Source organism: Euleptes europaea, chromosome 1, assembly GCF_029931775.1.
Source record: "Euleptes europaea isolate rEulEur1 chromosome 1, rEulEur1.hap1, whole genome shotgun sequence".
Lineage (NCBI taxonomy): Eukaryota > Metazoa > Chordata > Lepidosauria > Squamata > Sphaerodactylidae > Euleptes > Euleptes europaea.
Genome location: NC_079312.1, coordinates 7,503,696 through 7,519,871, shown reverse-complemented (window position 1 = coordinate 7,519,871; position 16,176 = coordinate 7,503,696). Strand labels below are relative to the sequence as shown.

Sequence of the window (16,176 nt, the reverse complement as noted above, 5' to 3'; positions counted from 1 at the left end):
GGGAACGTTACCTTTTACCTAGTATGATAGCAGCAGTTTTATTCTCTATTCCTTGTCTAATTATGGACAGCATGGAATTTGCTTTTTTCACAGCAGCCGCACACTGGGTTGACATCTTCATTGAGCTATCCACGACCACCCCAAGATCCCTTTCTTGGTTTGTTGCTGCCAGCACATATCCCATTAGTGTATATGTGAAGTTGGGATTTTTTGCCCCAGTGAGCATCACTTTGCACTTGCTCACATTGAATTTCATTTGCCATTTTAATGCCCATTCCTCCAGTTTGAAGAGATCCTTTTGGAGCTCTTCACAGTCCTATTTTGTTCTAACTACCCTAAACAATATTTTCCCCATGAGCATTATAAACCATATTATACTTGGAGTGTCATGACCTCATGTGTATCATTCTTGAGAATTGGTTAACTTTTATATTTTTTTACAGATGACCCTTGACCAAGCATAGATGAAACATATATGGATTGTCACGTGGAATAAATTACATTTTTCCCCACAGCAACCAAATGTTCTTTTGCCTTCACATTCCAAAAACTGGGTATGCTTCTGAAATAGAAGATAAATAAGACAATTGGAGACCACGATTGCTCTGTCTGTCTTTTTTGGATTTTTACTGAACTCAGTGGCAGCACTAACCTGTATTCTTTTAATTTTCATACATGGCATCCCACCATTGTAGCTGGCTTACAAACAAAAAAAACTACAAACACTATGACACCAGATTGATCACAAAATCTTCATAATACACATGGAGTATGTTTACAGTTTCTCTGCTAGCGGGTTTCTTAGCATTTAGTAAGGCCTGAGTGCTCACCAAAGGTCTTTCCCAGCTAGTAATGTATACAATCTATGTATCTTCTATCATACTGACTATATTATGGTTTCTCTTCTGCATGCATTCGGCGATGGGCAGTAAAGTGTGAGCTCCACATGAAGCTCTTTCCACATTTTAGACATTTATATGGTTTCTCTCCTGTATGGAACCTCTGATGTGAAGAAAGGTCCGTGCTTCTCCCAAAGCTCTTTCCACACTCCAGGCATTTAAAGGGCTTCTCTCCGGTGTGGATTCTTTGATGCCTAGTAAGGACTTTGCTCCACCTAAAGCGCTTTCCACATTCCAAACATTTAAAAGGTTTCTCCCCAGTGTGGATTCTTTCATGGGAATTAAGGCGCGTGCTATTGCTGAAGCTTTTCCCACACTGAAGGCATTTGTATGGCTTGTCCCCCGAATGGATTCTCTGATGTAAATTAAGGTTTGAATTCTGGCTGAAGCTCATGCCACATGCCAAGCATTTAAATGGTTTCTCCCCAGTATGCATTCTTCGATGGGAAGTAAGACTGGAGCTTACACTGAAGCTCTTTCCACACTCTAGGCATTTATAGGGTTTCTCCCCTGTGTGGATCCTTTTATGTCTAATAAAACTTGGGCTCTGACTAAAGCTCATTCCACATTCCAAGCATTTAAATGGTTTCTCCGGCTTGTGAATTCTTTCATGTGAACTAAGGTACGCTCTGTGACTGAAACTCTCTCCACACTCCAGGCATTTATATGGCTTGTCCCCTGAGTGGCTTCTCTGATGTGAAGTAAGGACTGAGCTGTGACTGAAGCCCTTCCCACACTCCTGGCATTTATAGGGCTTGTCCCCAGAGTGGTTTCTCTGATGTGAAGTGAGAGCTGAGCTGTGACTGAAGCTCATTCCGCATTCCTGGCATTTGTACGGTTTTTCTCCTGTATGCACTCTCTGATGTGAAGTAAGGTGTTCACTCCGACTAAAACACTTTCCACACTCTAGACATTTAAATGGTTTTTCACCTGTGTGTATCCGTTGGTGTGAACGAAGACTTGCATTATCACGGCAGCTCGTTCCACACTCCAAGCATTTATACGGCTTCTCTCCTGTGTGGATTCTCTGATGTCTGCTAAGGGTCGCACTGTAAGCAAAGCATTTTCCACACTGCAAGCATTTATACGGTTTCTCCCCTGTGTGAGTTCTCTGATGTGAATGAAGGTTTGTGCTATCACTGAAGCTTTTTCCACACTCCAGGCATTTATATGGTTTCTCTCCTGTGTGAATTCTTTGATGTCTACTGAGACTTGTGCTATCACTGAAGCCTTTTCCACACTCCTGGCATTTATATGGTTTCTCTCCTGTGTGAATTCTTTGATGTGTAGTAAGGCTTGCACTGTAAGGAAAACTCTTTCCACACACCAAGCAGTGAAAGGGTTTCTCCCCTGTGTGGATTCTTTGATGGGAACTTAAGCTGGTGCTATCACTGAAGCTTTTTCCACACTCCAGGCATTTGTATGGTTTCTCACCCCTGTGGATTCTCTGATGTGTTGAAAGGGTTGTGCTGCGGCTGAAGCTCTTTCCACACTCCAAACATTTATAGGGTTTCTCTCCTGTGTGGATTCTTTGATGCAAAGTAAGGCTGCGGCTGTCACTAAAGCTCTTTTCACATTCCAAACACTTATATGGTTTCTCCGTAGTGTGGATTCTGAAATGTGTATTAAGGTTTGATTTAGAACTGAATGTCTTCCCACATACTAGGCACTCAATTCTTGTTTCCTTGTGATTTTCCTGTTGGACTGATATCCCAACGGCCTGGACATCAACCCCAAGGTCAATAATGTTCCAGTTTTGGGCTTGGCTTTCCTTCAGCTTTCTCAATTCCTCTTGATTCCCAAGGGCCTCTTCTTCTCCTTCTACCTTGATCATTTCTGATGAAGCTTCATGGGGCATTCTTGAGTCCTCACTGTCTTGTCTATCAGCTGCTGAAATAAAGAGAGAATCCTGATTAAGAATGCTATTGAAAGAAAACATGGGGCCTCTGATAAAACTGAATTAACTGCTGCGGAGATTGTGGATTGTGGTTCCTCACCCTCTTTCGGTTTAATTTCCAACCTTTCCATAGGAAAGAGGCAGCTTTGATAGCTATAGAGAACAAACCTTCACATAGCTATAGAGAACAAAATTTGAGCCCAGTAGCACCTTAGAGACCTGGGTATAAACTTTCATGGGTCAAAGCTCACTTAGTTAGATTCACTTGGAGAATTAACTAGTGGGGTGAGGGAAGGCCTCTCTCTGAATTCTTAGAGTTTTTGACAAATTTAGTAGGCATTTTGTTTGTTTCACCCCACCTTTGTTTCCAAAAAAAGGGGAAAAACCCTCCCCAAATAGCTTACACTAAATCACAAACAGAAAACATGCCCATCTGAAACAGTTTTTAAAAAAATCACAGCATAACTCAAGCAAGCAGCTATCAGATCAGAAGCAGTCACAGTTGATATAAAACTGTGGAATCACCTTAACGAATATCAAACCAGCACCACCCGTAGAAAGAAATTAGAATGGCAACAACCAGTATGCCAAAGGCCTTCTGGAATAAACAGGTCTTCAAATTCCACTGGAAGGCCAAAATAGAGAAGTAAATTGAATCTCAGGTAGCTGGATGTTCTCAAGACATGTCAATCAACATTTATTATGATCACACGATCAGTCAACATCAGTTTAGCAGCACAATTTACATTAAAATATAAAATTAATATACAGAGATTAAAATTAATAACCTTATTGGGCTGAAATTAATTATACGTAAACATTATTAAAATGTTTGGAATATCTGCTTTCTTGTGGACAAGGTCTCAGCATAGAATTTGGCCACTTAAGAGGTGGTCTCATTGGAGTGGTCTCAAGACGTGCATGTCTGTGACCTGGAATATAGTATCTTCTGTAAACTGCTTCAGAGACATAGGATAACAAAAAGCTTTTGACAAAGTCCCCCACCAAAAACTGCTAAGCAAACTTCATAGTCATGGGATAAGAGGACAAGTCCTCTTATGGATCGAGAGCTGGCTGAAAAATAGGAAGCAGACAGTAGGAATCAATGGTCAGTTCTCCCAATGGCGGGATGTGAGTAATATGTTAATATAGAATGTTCCATGTTGTTTTAGCCTAGGATAAAGCTCCCTTTCCGGGGGGAAATGCAAAAAAAAAAACATCAGCACAACTTTAACAGAAAAGAAGAGAGTTTAAGAATGAATAAGGCTTGGCTTCCTGTCCTGAAAACCTAACAAAGACTAACAAAGACTACAGTCAACAACAGCCATGCGGATTAGCTTTGGATTTCACACATTAACAGATCACTTCAGGATACAATGGTTCCATATTAACATACCACACCCTCATTAGCACATTATCTTGATACTTACAGGACAATGGTTAGCACATTACCTTGGATACTTTTTGCAGGACAATGATTCAGCTCAAACCCAACCCCTTTCTGACTATATATTACTCTTCCTACACACTTGACACTGAGAGACACTGTCCTTCAGTGTTCCTCCTCTGAAGATGCCGGCCACAGCTGCTGGCGAAACGTCAGGAAAGAAAATACCAAGACCATGGTTACACAGCCCGGATAACCTACAAGAACCAATGATATGACACCGTTTTTGAATTTCAGGTATAGAATTAGGGCTAATATTTGTTTTTACTGTAGACCTCCTCAAGTGGGGAAGTTCTTTAATAAGTAAATAAAATGTACTTAGGAGTAACAGGTCTTGTCTCCACTTGTGATCTCAAACATGATAAGCGACCGACTTCGCAAGATTTTCATCTCCCCAAAATTGGATTTTGAACTTTTTTTGTAAAATGGGTCCAGTCAAACCAAGGTCTAGGCTTCAAGAGCAGGGCACAGCAGGCCGGTCTGTGGAATACTAGTCATGATGCACACCTATTCTCTTTAGTATCAGAGGAGCATGCCTATTATATTAGGTGCTGATGCAGTCTCTTGTTTGCGGGCTTCTTAGAGGCACCTGGTTGGCCACTGTGTGAACAGACTTGATGGGCCTTGGTCTGATCCACCATGGCTTTTCTTAGGATCTTATGAACCCTGACAGTAATAGCAACAGCAACAATAAAAACCCTTGTCAAATATTGAATAGGAGCAAAAGGAACCATACCAAGAGATGACACATCCTCAGCATTTCCCGTCACATTCCTGTGAAGAGTGCTTTGGTTCAAGTTTGGCAGAGCCAGTCCTCCCTTGGTGAAACACACAGCCACCTCCTCAAAGGTCACCAGCTTTTGGGAGAGGGGGAGAAGAAACCACATTATTTATCATTCCAAATAATCCCCCTCTCAACACACAGACTTCTGCTCACCACCTGAAAGGTGAAAAGGGGAGGTAACTGGATATTTCCCTGCGGGATCAAGGCTTCATGGCGGGTCGGCATTTATCCAACTAAAAGGGAAACCTGGCCAGCCCATTTGTCAAATCTCAATCTCATATGCCCGCATGAAGCAGCTGTATACTTAATCAGACCACCGGTCTATCAGGGTCAGTCTTGTCTACTCAGACTGATGGCAGCTCTCCAAGGCCTTTAGTAGAGGCCTTTCACATCACCCACTGCGTGGCCCTTCTTTAGCTGGAGATGCCAGGGATTGAACCTGGGACCCTCTGAGTGCAAAGCAGATGCTCTCCTCTCGAGCCACACCCCCTCCCCTAAATATTGGGCCAGAGGCTGTGAAGGAACCTCGTCAAATATTTTTTCCCCTCTACCTGTCCTGAGCTGATTGTCTTTGAGCATCTGCAGAGTTTTTTTTCCCCACAGGAAAATAAGCCTTTCAAAAAAAGGAATCTAAGGACAAAATACCCATGAGCATGTCCATCCCAGCCTGATCTCATTGGATCTTGGAGGGTAAGGCCTAAATTAGCACTTGGATGGGAGACCAAGGAAGACTGGGGTTGCTATGCAGCGGAAGGCAATGGTAACCACCTCTGCTCATTTCTTGCCTTGAATACCCCATGGTGCTGGGGTCGCTATGAGTCAGTTGCAACTTGATGGCACACAATTATGATTATGTCCAGACTCATTTTCTTGCAGAGGGAAAGTTTCCTCGTCAGTGTTGGGGTATTTGGGGACCTGCTTTTAGCATTGAATTCACAAACAATGTTTGGATTGAGAAGGGGTCTGAAACAAGGAAGCAGGCGGGCGTTCAGCTGAGAGAGCTCAGTCTCAATGCTCAGCTAGGTGGTGTTGGAAACCAGCCTGCATTTATTTAAGGATTTTTAAATCGGCCTTTCTCTCAGAGCAGCACAAGGCAGGCCATAAAGTTATATAAATCATATACGTAACAGGATCAAAACCAGTGAACCACTCTACAAACACATACTGTGAGGCTGTGGCTCAGAGGTAGAGCATCTGCTTGGCATGCAAAAGGTCCCAGGTTCAATCCCTGGCATCTTCAGTTAAAGGGATTAGGCGAGTAGGTGATGTGAAAGACCTCTCTGCCTGAGACCTTGGAGAGCCGCTGCCAGTCTGAGTAGACAATACTGACTTTGATGGACGAAGGGTCTGATTCAGTATAAGGCAGCTTCATGTGTTCATGTGTTATCACAGAATACACTCAGCGGAAACAAATGATGGACTCAAAAAGGTTCCTTGCCATCATTCAACTTTACAGCGGTGCCAGAACTCTGTGTGTGTAAAGTGCCTTCAAGTTGCAGCCGACTTACAGCGACCCCTTTTTGGGGTTTTATGGCAAGAGACTAACAGAGGTGGTTTACCAGTGCCTTCCTCTGCACAGCAACCCTGGTATTCATTGGTGGTCCCCAATCCAAATACTAACCAGGGCTGACCCTGCTTAGCTTCTGAGATCTGACGAGATCAGGCTAGCCTGGGCCGTCCAGGTAAGGGCTAGTGACCAATTAATTAAACAGACCTTGCAAAAATGGCCCTGGCTACTTCCACTGTCCCTTTTATTAAGAAGATAAGATGAAGTTGTGTTTGCATTCACAACATGGTGAAGGGGGGAGGAGACTTAAAAGGCATAAGAATGAAAACATATCTTGAGACACAAGCTTGCACCTTCCTAATATTCAATACCATGAGTGATAAGGAAAGAAGAGGAGCCCTGCTGGATTAGACCAGTGGTCCATCTAGGGCAGCATCCTGTCTCATGCAGTGGCCCAACCACTTACTACAGAGAGCTGGGCAAACAGCAAATAGAAGTCGAGGCCCTCCCAGATGTTACCCCCTGGCAGTGATATTTTGGGATTTATTGCCTCTTGATATGGAGGTTCCCTTCAGTCACCATGGCTAGTAGCCTCTGATTAGACTTCCTCCATAACTCTTCCTAACCCCCTTTTAAAACCATCTATGCTTATAGCCATCACTTCACCTGCTAGCAGCAAATTCCACCTTTTAGTCACTCCTTGTAGTATTTCCTTTGGTCCATCCTGAATCTACTAGCTTCATTGGGTGCCCCTGATTTCTACTATTAACAGAGAAGGAGAAAAAGTTCTCTGTCCACTTTCTCCACCCCATCAATAATTTTACTAAACCTCTGTAAGCCATGAGCTCCACACAAAATCCAGCCTAGCTGGCAATTCTAGACCTGCGCCTCTGTAACAGTGTTTTGCCCACCTCCATTTTCTTTCTGAAGTAGGGGTCCCAGGTAACCCTACTAATGGCAGGCAATCTCCCAGTGCTTCCTGCCTCTGCCCACCAACACTCAGCTGTTTGGCTGGGAGAAGCAGGGCAGCCAAAAAGTGTGTGTGTGTGTGGGGGGGGTATCTGCATTCTTGTGTGCTGACAACATTTCCGGCATGATGCGGAAGTACCGGCATCACACAGAGGGGATGTTCTATCATTCTCCCCAAAACTGTATGGAAACCATAGAGTTTTGGAGCAAGTGCTAGAGCATGCCTCCAGTGCAATGCTGGTGCTTCTGGGGCCATTGTGCAGGGCTGCGGATCGCTACCCCCTGTACCTACCTTCCAAAAGCTCCCAATGGTTGCCGAGAGAGACCTGGCAACCCTATTCTGAAGCCAAGCAACCGACCCATATGAGCAGCTCAGCTTTGTGCGTGAATTGGGAAGGGAGAGAAGTAGAAGAGGGCTGCAGGGCATTTATCAGAGCTTTGTTAAGGAAGGTGCTGTTGTGTGACCGTGACTCTTACAGAACCAAGAAACAAGGAGCTCTGCCTGGCTCTCCAGCCAGTGCTGTTAGCCACACACACACCCAAATGCCACTTCAAGGAATATTGAGCAGGAAGCAGCCACATTCAAATAGTAGGCAGTCTAATGATTATATTGACTGGATGGCTCAGGCTAGCTCGATCAAGTCAGATCTCAGAAGCTAAGCAGAGTCAGCCCTACTTTGTGCTTGGATGGGAGACTACCAAGGAAGTCCAGGGTTGCTATGCAGAGGCATGCAATGGCAAACCACCTCTGAACACCTCTTGCCTTGAAATCCCTGCAGGATTGCCCTAAATCAGCTGCAACTTGACAGCACTTTCACCACCATTGACTATGTAACTAACTAGTTGCCTGGCCTCCCTAATCTTCTGTCCTGACAGATGGTCAACAGGCAGCTTTGATTATTTGTCACTACAGAAGCAAAGGAAAAAGACCATCCTAGAGGGATAGCCAAGTTAGTATTTTGCAGCAAAATAAAACAGGAGTCCAAGGGCACCCTAAGGATTAACAACGTTTACTCCAGGCAGAAGTGTTTGTGAGTCAGAGCTCACTTCGTCAGTGTTACTGTAGGAAGGGGGGAAATGTCAACCCAGTGTGTGGCTGCTGTAAAAAAGGCAAATTCCATGCTGGCTATAATTAGACAAGGAACAGATAATAAAACTGATGCTATCATACTGCCCTTGTACAAATCTATGGTGAGACTACAAGGTTGCCATAGACTGGCTGCAACTTGATGACATTTTACACACACACTCACAAAAGAGAGACTCACTCAAGTCCTGTACACAAGGAAGAGGAGCCTGAGGTGTTCCACATATACTTCCCCGATAATTCATTCCTTACCTGAGCAGGATCCATCGCAACCCTTTCCACTCCACCCCAAAGAGGAAAGAATCTGGAATGTGATCTCAGTGCTCTTCCACGGGCTGTAAGGGAGAAAAAGGAGAAGGAAAGATTTTTTAACTTCACAGACATTTAGTAGTATTCTTCTTTGCAGAATTTGAATCTGTCTTCCTGGTTGGGTCCAAGAAACTGGGTTTGATCTAGAAATGCCCAAACAGGGTGTGCTAAACAGATACCAGTGTGGTATAGTGGTTAAGAGTGGCAGCCTCTAATCTGGCGAACCAGGTTTGTTTCTACAGTTCTCCATATGAAGTCTGCTGGGTTACCTTGGGCTAGTCACAGTTCCCTTCGAACTCTCTCAGACCCCACCTACCTCACAAGGTACCTGTTGCGGGGGGCGGGAGGAGAGGGAAGGTGACTGTAAGCCACTTTGAGGCTTTTTACTGTAGAGAAAAGAAGGTGAAAACCAACTCTTTTTCTTCTTCTACTCTTCCTTTTTTCCTTTTCACCAAGATGTCTGGCCTTCTAATCTCTGCTTTCCCTTCACCACCACCCCTATTCTTCTTCTCCAGGTGGCAGCAACCTTTTATAAGAGAGACAGTGGTGTGTAGTAGTTAAAGTGTCAGACTAGGATTTGGGAGATCCTTGTTTGAATCCTCACTCTGCCACAGACCTTGAATGACCATGAGCCAGTCATACAGTCTCAGCTAGATCTACCTCACAGGGTTGTTGTGAGAATAAAATGGAGGAGAGGGATACAATGTAAGCTGTTTGGGGTCCTCATTGGGGAATAAGGCAGTTTATAAACGAAGTAAATAAATAAAATTAAAGAACCAACCTACCTCCCCATTCAGCCCAAGAGATCAACAAAGAGCCAGTACAAGAAAACCCATTTGCCTAACTGGAAATATTATCTATGTATTTGGAAGAGTTCTATGCCACCTATCCATCCATCTTGCTTGAGGCAGCTTACAAAGCTAAACAAAATAAAAGCACCATACCAATAAAATCACAACCACTGAAAACCTGTCAGAAATCCAGCATTAATTTTTAAAACCCAGCAAGACCATAGGAAGAGCCTAAAACATAAGAGCGGAAGGAGCTGCAAAGTTGCAGCATTTATGGCAACCCCGTAGAGCTTTTACGGCCAGAGAAGAACAGAGGTGGTTGGTCATTTCCTTCCTCTGTGTAGCAACCCTGGACTTCCTGAGCGGTCTCCCATCCAAGCACTAACCAGGGCTGACCCCACTTAGCTTCCAAGGTCTGACAAGATTGGGCTAGCCTGGGCCATCCAGGTCAGGACCTAAAATACATAGTACATTAAAAAATATACAACTTTAACATCACTGATCATTGAAATGTTTATTAATAATCCATTCACGTTTCCACAGCCCAAACACTGGCTGTTGCGAGTCCTTTATTAGGAAATGGCACACACAAAGTCTCCCAAAATACACAGGAGTGCCCTGCACCATTATTTTAGAGGATTTGAGAGATTCTGGTTTGAATCCCTGCTCGGCCACAGATAAGTTGCTGGGTGAGCTTGTATCACTGGCAAGTGTTCGTCTCTGTCACTTCCCTTTTTGTAAGGCATCTCTAAGAAGGCTTTCCATCCCATAGAAATGTTTTACAGTGGGTAGCCGGGTTACAAAGCCTTCTTACAAAGGAATTTCAAAGGGAGATTGGAAAGAGAAACTGCTGAATTACAGTTGATATTCAAACTAAAGTCAATGCATTGGCATGGGCTGAATAAAGACCTTGCATTCATGGCTCATTACCAATGCTGATTTCTCCACAACCACCTCTCCCCTGGACATCACAGACTCTTCTGCATACCACACCTAATCCCATCATGCCTGCTATTCACATTTACATACTGTTAATATTTACATACTAATGCTTGTCTGAATTCACTCTCCTCTACTTAAAGACAGATGGATTCACATTCTAGCTGTATCTGATAAAGTGAGCTGTGGCTCACGAAAGCTCATACCCTGCCAGAAAATATTTTTGTTAGTCTTTAAGGTGCTACTGGACTCTTGCCCTTTTCTACTACTGCAGACAGACTAACACGGCTACCCACTGTGAATTAAAGACAGATGGATTCACATTCTAGCTGTATCTGAAGAAGTGAGCTGTGGCTCAGGAAAGCTCATACCCTGCCAGAAAATATGTTTGCTAGTCTTTAAGGTGCTACTGGACTCTTGCCCTTTTCTACTACTCTAGAAATGTTTGCCTGCCTTTCCCTTCACCTGCCACCTAATTCTAGCCTGCGCTCTTAAAGAGTTCATTTCCTAACCTAGAAGTTCTTGCAAGGATGAGTGACTCTCCTTCGATCTCCTCTGCAGAGTCCAGGTAAACTTTCAAGGAGAAGGCGCGAGGCTGAAACCCCCTGGGTCCCCACGGCAAGCCCGGATGTGTTTTTTTTGGGGGGGGGGGGATTTTGTGCTTTGTTTTAGCCTAGGATAAAGCTCCCTTTCCGGGAAAAAATGCAAAAAAAATCAGCACAACTTTAACAGAAAAGAAGAGAGTTTAAGAATGAATAAGGCTTGGCTTCCTGTCCTCAAAACCTCCAGACTAACAAAGACTACAGTCAACAATAGCCATGCAGATTAGCTTTGGATTTCACACATTAACAGATCACTTCAGGATACAATGGTTCCACATTAACATACCACAACCTCATTAGCACATTATCTTGATACTTACAGGACAATGAGTAGCACATTACCTTTGATACTTTTTGCAGGACAATGATTCAGCTCAAACCCAACCCCTTTCTGACTATATATTACTCTTCCTACATACTTGACACTGAGAGACAGACACTGTCCTTCAGTGTTACTCCTCAGAAGATGCCGGCCACAGCTGCGGGCGAAACGTCAGGAAAGAAAATACCAAGACCACGGTCACACAGCCTGGATAACCCACAAGAACCAACAACAAAAAAAATTGTCTCCTTTGCGGCACAGCTATTCCCCCCCTCCTCCATTCTCTCTGCAATACTGGTGAAAGCGCCTATTGCAGAAGAATTCGCAATAGCAACAACACAACTGCTGGATTGAATGCATAACACACACACCCTTTAGTAGAAAAGAGCAAGAGTCCAGTAGCACCTTAAAGACCAACAAAAATATTTTCTGGCAGAAAATGTGCTACTTTAAGGTGCTACTCTTGCTCTTCCCTACTACTGCAGACAGCCTAACACGGCTACCCACTGTGAATTACCCCCCCACCCCTTTAGTGCTGTTTAAAGGGGCAGGCAGAGTCATTCCTCCTCCCAGCCCTCTCACCTCCCAAATGTTGCAACTGGACTTTTTCTTCTGCTCCCCTTCTGCGCAAAGCGGGTTTGCAAACCCCCCCAATTTTCCAACTCCCCCAGATTGGCGGAAGAGGAAGGGGTATGGAGGGGCGGCTGCAGAGAAAGAGGGGAAAGAGGGAGATGCCTGGGCATCCCCCTCTCTTCCGGCTCCCATTCACCAGCGCTCCTGCAGCGCAGGGCTGCCGACTCTTCAGGCCATTGATGCACGGGGAGGGTTTGCCTTGGATTGGGCCACTCTTTAGAAGCGCATTTTCCCCCCCATCCATATTCTCAAAACTCAGCAATAACCCCCCGTGCAGAGTTCTGAGAAGTCGGGTGGAGAACACGTGCATTTAGAGAGCTGTCAATCAGAAGGAGATGGAGACTGGGAAGGGCAGCCATGAAGGAGCTAGAAAAGATTTTGAAGTGCAAGGATGTGTCCCTGGCCACCCAGACTAGATTAATTCATGCCATCGTATTCCCTATTACTATGTATGGGTGTGAGAGCTGGACAATGAAGAAAGCAAGAAAGTAGATTACTTTGAAATGTGGTGTTGGAGGAGAGGGTCACGGATACCCTGGACAGCCAAAAAAAACCCCAATCAGTGGGTTCTAGATCAAATCAAGCCTGAACTGACCCTAGAAGCTAAAATGACTAAACTGAGGCTGTCGTATTTTGGTCACGTCATGAGACGACAAGAGTCACTGGAAAAGACAATAATGCTAGGAAAAGTTGAGGGCAGCAGGAAAAGAGGAAGACCCAACAAGAGATGGATGGACTCAATCAAGGAAGCCAGAGCCTTCAGTTTGCAAGATCTGAGCAAGGCTGTCAAGGTTAGGACATTTTGGAGGATTTTCATTCATAGGGTCGCCATGAGTCGGAAGCGACTTGACGGCACTTAACACACACATACACAAATCCAACGCAAAACCTCCCGTGCATAAGTGGCCAGAGTGATATTTTATGGGGGTTGAGAATCACGCGGCCACATTCAACTGAGAACCGGACGTGTCTCTGGGATCACATGGAGCCGCATCCCTCGGATCACTGAGCCCTCCTAAGGGGCAAAGCTGCAGATCTTTTTTTTAGTCCCCTCCACCCCCCCCCCCCGTTGCACGCTGGATGGGTTGACAGGGGAGGGATCGCCTGCATTTTGACGCAACCCCCACTCTCCCCCCCCCAAAAAAAGAGAGCTGCACGGGCAAAAAGAAATCTTGAAATCTCTTCGCTACCAGATTCCTCTGGAGCAGTGGTTCCCAACCTTTTTTTGACCAGGGACCACTAGGACTTTTTTGTTCGGTGCAGGGACCCCAAGGTTCAAAATAAAAATTCAGAGAATTTGAAAATAAACTTTAATCATAACTGTTAGTTAAACATTAAACTTAGAATAATATTTGAATATATATTTTTATAATAGAGAACTTTTAATTGAAAATATTAATTTATTATGGGTTTGTAACTTTGTTTCGCGGACCTTAATTTAGTTCTCGCGGACCCCTGGGGGTCCACGGACCCCTGGTTGGGAACCAGTGCTCCGGATGTTCTTTGAGCTGCAGAAATTGAAGCAGCTTGTTTGTTCACTTAACTGATAGTCCACCTTTCTCGCTGAGGACTGGAGACAGGTTGCAGTATGATCAAACAATGGAATAAAACAAACTAGCCTAATACGTTCAATAAAAATGCGAACACTGGAGACGGGTTGCAGTACGATCAAACAATGGAATAAAACAAACTAGCCTAATACGTTCAATAAAAATGCGAACATTGGGGGTTACCGCACTTTGTATTCCCAGCGATGTGTTAAGAGTTTGAAAATGTTAGAAAAAACATCGCTTTGAAAGGGTTTTTGGATACTACGGCTTCACAGCGAAAGGGGCCAAACAAAGTGCGAACAGTCTTTTTTATAACGTTTTCAAACTCTTAATACATCGCTGGGAATACAAGTGCGGTAACCCCCATTATGAAACAGACAGAACTGTTCTAAGGGGGTTACTGAAATTATGCTTTTTGGTGCACTGTGAACACTCAAGTGAGGTAGACACACCATGATTCTTAGTATGCATTTGTTGATTAATAACAATGAACATTACCTTCCTTCTTCCCCGCACTCCTGTCAGGCAATGCTCCGATGAAACACATGAAGAGTCCTCCCCACACCGGGCTCAAATCAGTGGCCCTCTGCAAACAACAGTACTACCAAGCAAAGCAGTGGGGAAAAGAGAGCACAGAAATATCCCCAGAGGCCTGAAATCATAGCCCAGCCATACATTTCAGATCTTCTTCACAACTCCACCTTCTTAACAACTCCACACCTCCACTGTGAGAGGGATCTTTCAATTCACATGTAGGGAGTAGCACTTCTTCGGGGGGGATTTGGACACCAGGTTATGCAGTTTTGTGGGGTTTTATTGGTACATAAACTTTAACAAGAGTTTTACCTCCATTTAATTACATAAGAAATTTTCCAGAATACACTCCAGCGCAGAGAAATTCTCAGAAGGTGCAACTTAATTTAAACTAGCTGCTGATTTTTGTGTGGCAGAGAATCATTAAATAGTAATCTCACCAGTCTGCCAGAAGAGGGCAGCAAACGCACATGAAAGTAGTCAATCAAGGAGTTGTCCACCTGGGTGGTCCCATTTAGTTCCTCCAAATGGGTATCTGAAAAACAGCAAGAGAGGGAGAAAGGCTTGTGTCCCTTCTGTTTGACTTCTCACTGGAGACCCTCTTTTTAATATACTTTATCCAACTGTTTTCTGGCAGTAATGGATATATAATCTATTTCTCAAATGCGGGCAGATCTGTGGATATCTCAATCTGCAGATCGGGTCCAAACTGAGAGAAAAGAGATTTTTCTCTGGTCATGTGTGTGTATTTTACAGATATGTAGAAATGTATATGACATAGATGTGTACAGTATAGCATAGCATAGTTAGATTTGAGTCTAGTAGCACCTTAGAGACCAACAAGAGTTTCAGGGTGTAAGCTTTTGAGAGTGATTTGTCTCACGAAAGAGGTACTGGACTGAAATCTAACTGTTCTTTGGCTGACCGATATGGCTACCCTCTGAAACTACAGCATAGCATCGCTTCATGGTTACATCCAAGCACAACATAAAAACATGCTAGAGAGAGAGGAAAATTTTCAAATGTATGAGAGGACAGAGGATTTGGTGTGTTTGTTCTTTCTCATTCATGCTTCGGCACACTGACAAAGCAAACTTTTTGCAAACTGTGCAAAAAGTCCTAGGTGCCGGGGGAAGCTTTTGTCTGATTTTTTTGGCTTTTTACGCTTCCTATCCTATTATTCCTATCGAGATTTAACTTCAGCTATTTGATCATGAAATCTTCTATATAGTATAGATACGAGGAACATTTTTCCTTACAAATCAACCACCAAGGAATACCAGGGTCGTCACGCAGAGGAAGGCAATGGCAAACCACCTCTGTTGGTCTCTTACCTTGAAAACCATACAGGGTCCTAATAAGTCAGCTGCGACTTGATGTCATTTTGCATACACACAGTCAAACTGACAGGATTCCCTCTCATTTGGCAGGATTTGCTGCGGCTTGGGATAAGTTAACCTTTCCTTCTTTCTGGGTCTTCAGCCCAAAGTACCTTCATTGGTTATTAACCAGCTCTGCCTGTTAGAGATCTGTTTTTCTGACTTGTTAAATCAGGAAAAAGAAAAACTCACTAAAGGTAAAGGTCCCCTGTGCAAGCACCGGGTCATTCTTGACCCATGGGGTGATGTCACATCCTGACATTTTCTAGGCAGACTTTGTTTATGGGGTGGTTTGCCAGTGCCTTCCCCAGTCATCTTCCCTTTACCCCCAGCAAGCTTTCTGTCTTTCTGACGTGTTAAATTAGGAAAAAGAAAAACTCACTAAATAGCTAAAAATCCCTGGAGTGAGATCCTTCTCCCTCTTTCTGGTCCATCTGCCTCAAATTTACTTTATTAATAGCTAAATTGGAAACACACAAATTAAAATCTATTGTCCAGCAGGGCCCTATCTCCTATTCCCTTTCTTC

The 16,176-nt window shown here is 44.0% G+C and overlaps 1 protein-coding gene across 1 annotated transcript; it reads right to left on the bottom strand.

The window, feature by feature from the left end:
• Window positions 1-875: 875 nt before the first annotated feature.
• On the bottom strand, window positions 876-2,733 carry LOC130479135 (zinc finger protein 160-like). The gene has a single exon (XM_056851510.1). It carries the CDS (start codon window positions 2,731-2,733, stop codon window positions 892-894), a length of 1,842 nt encoding a protein of 613 aa, XP_056707488.1. The 3' UTR covers window positions 876-891.
• Window positions 2,734-16,176: the final 13,443 nt, after the last annotated feature.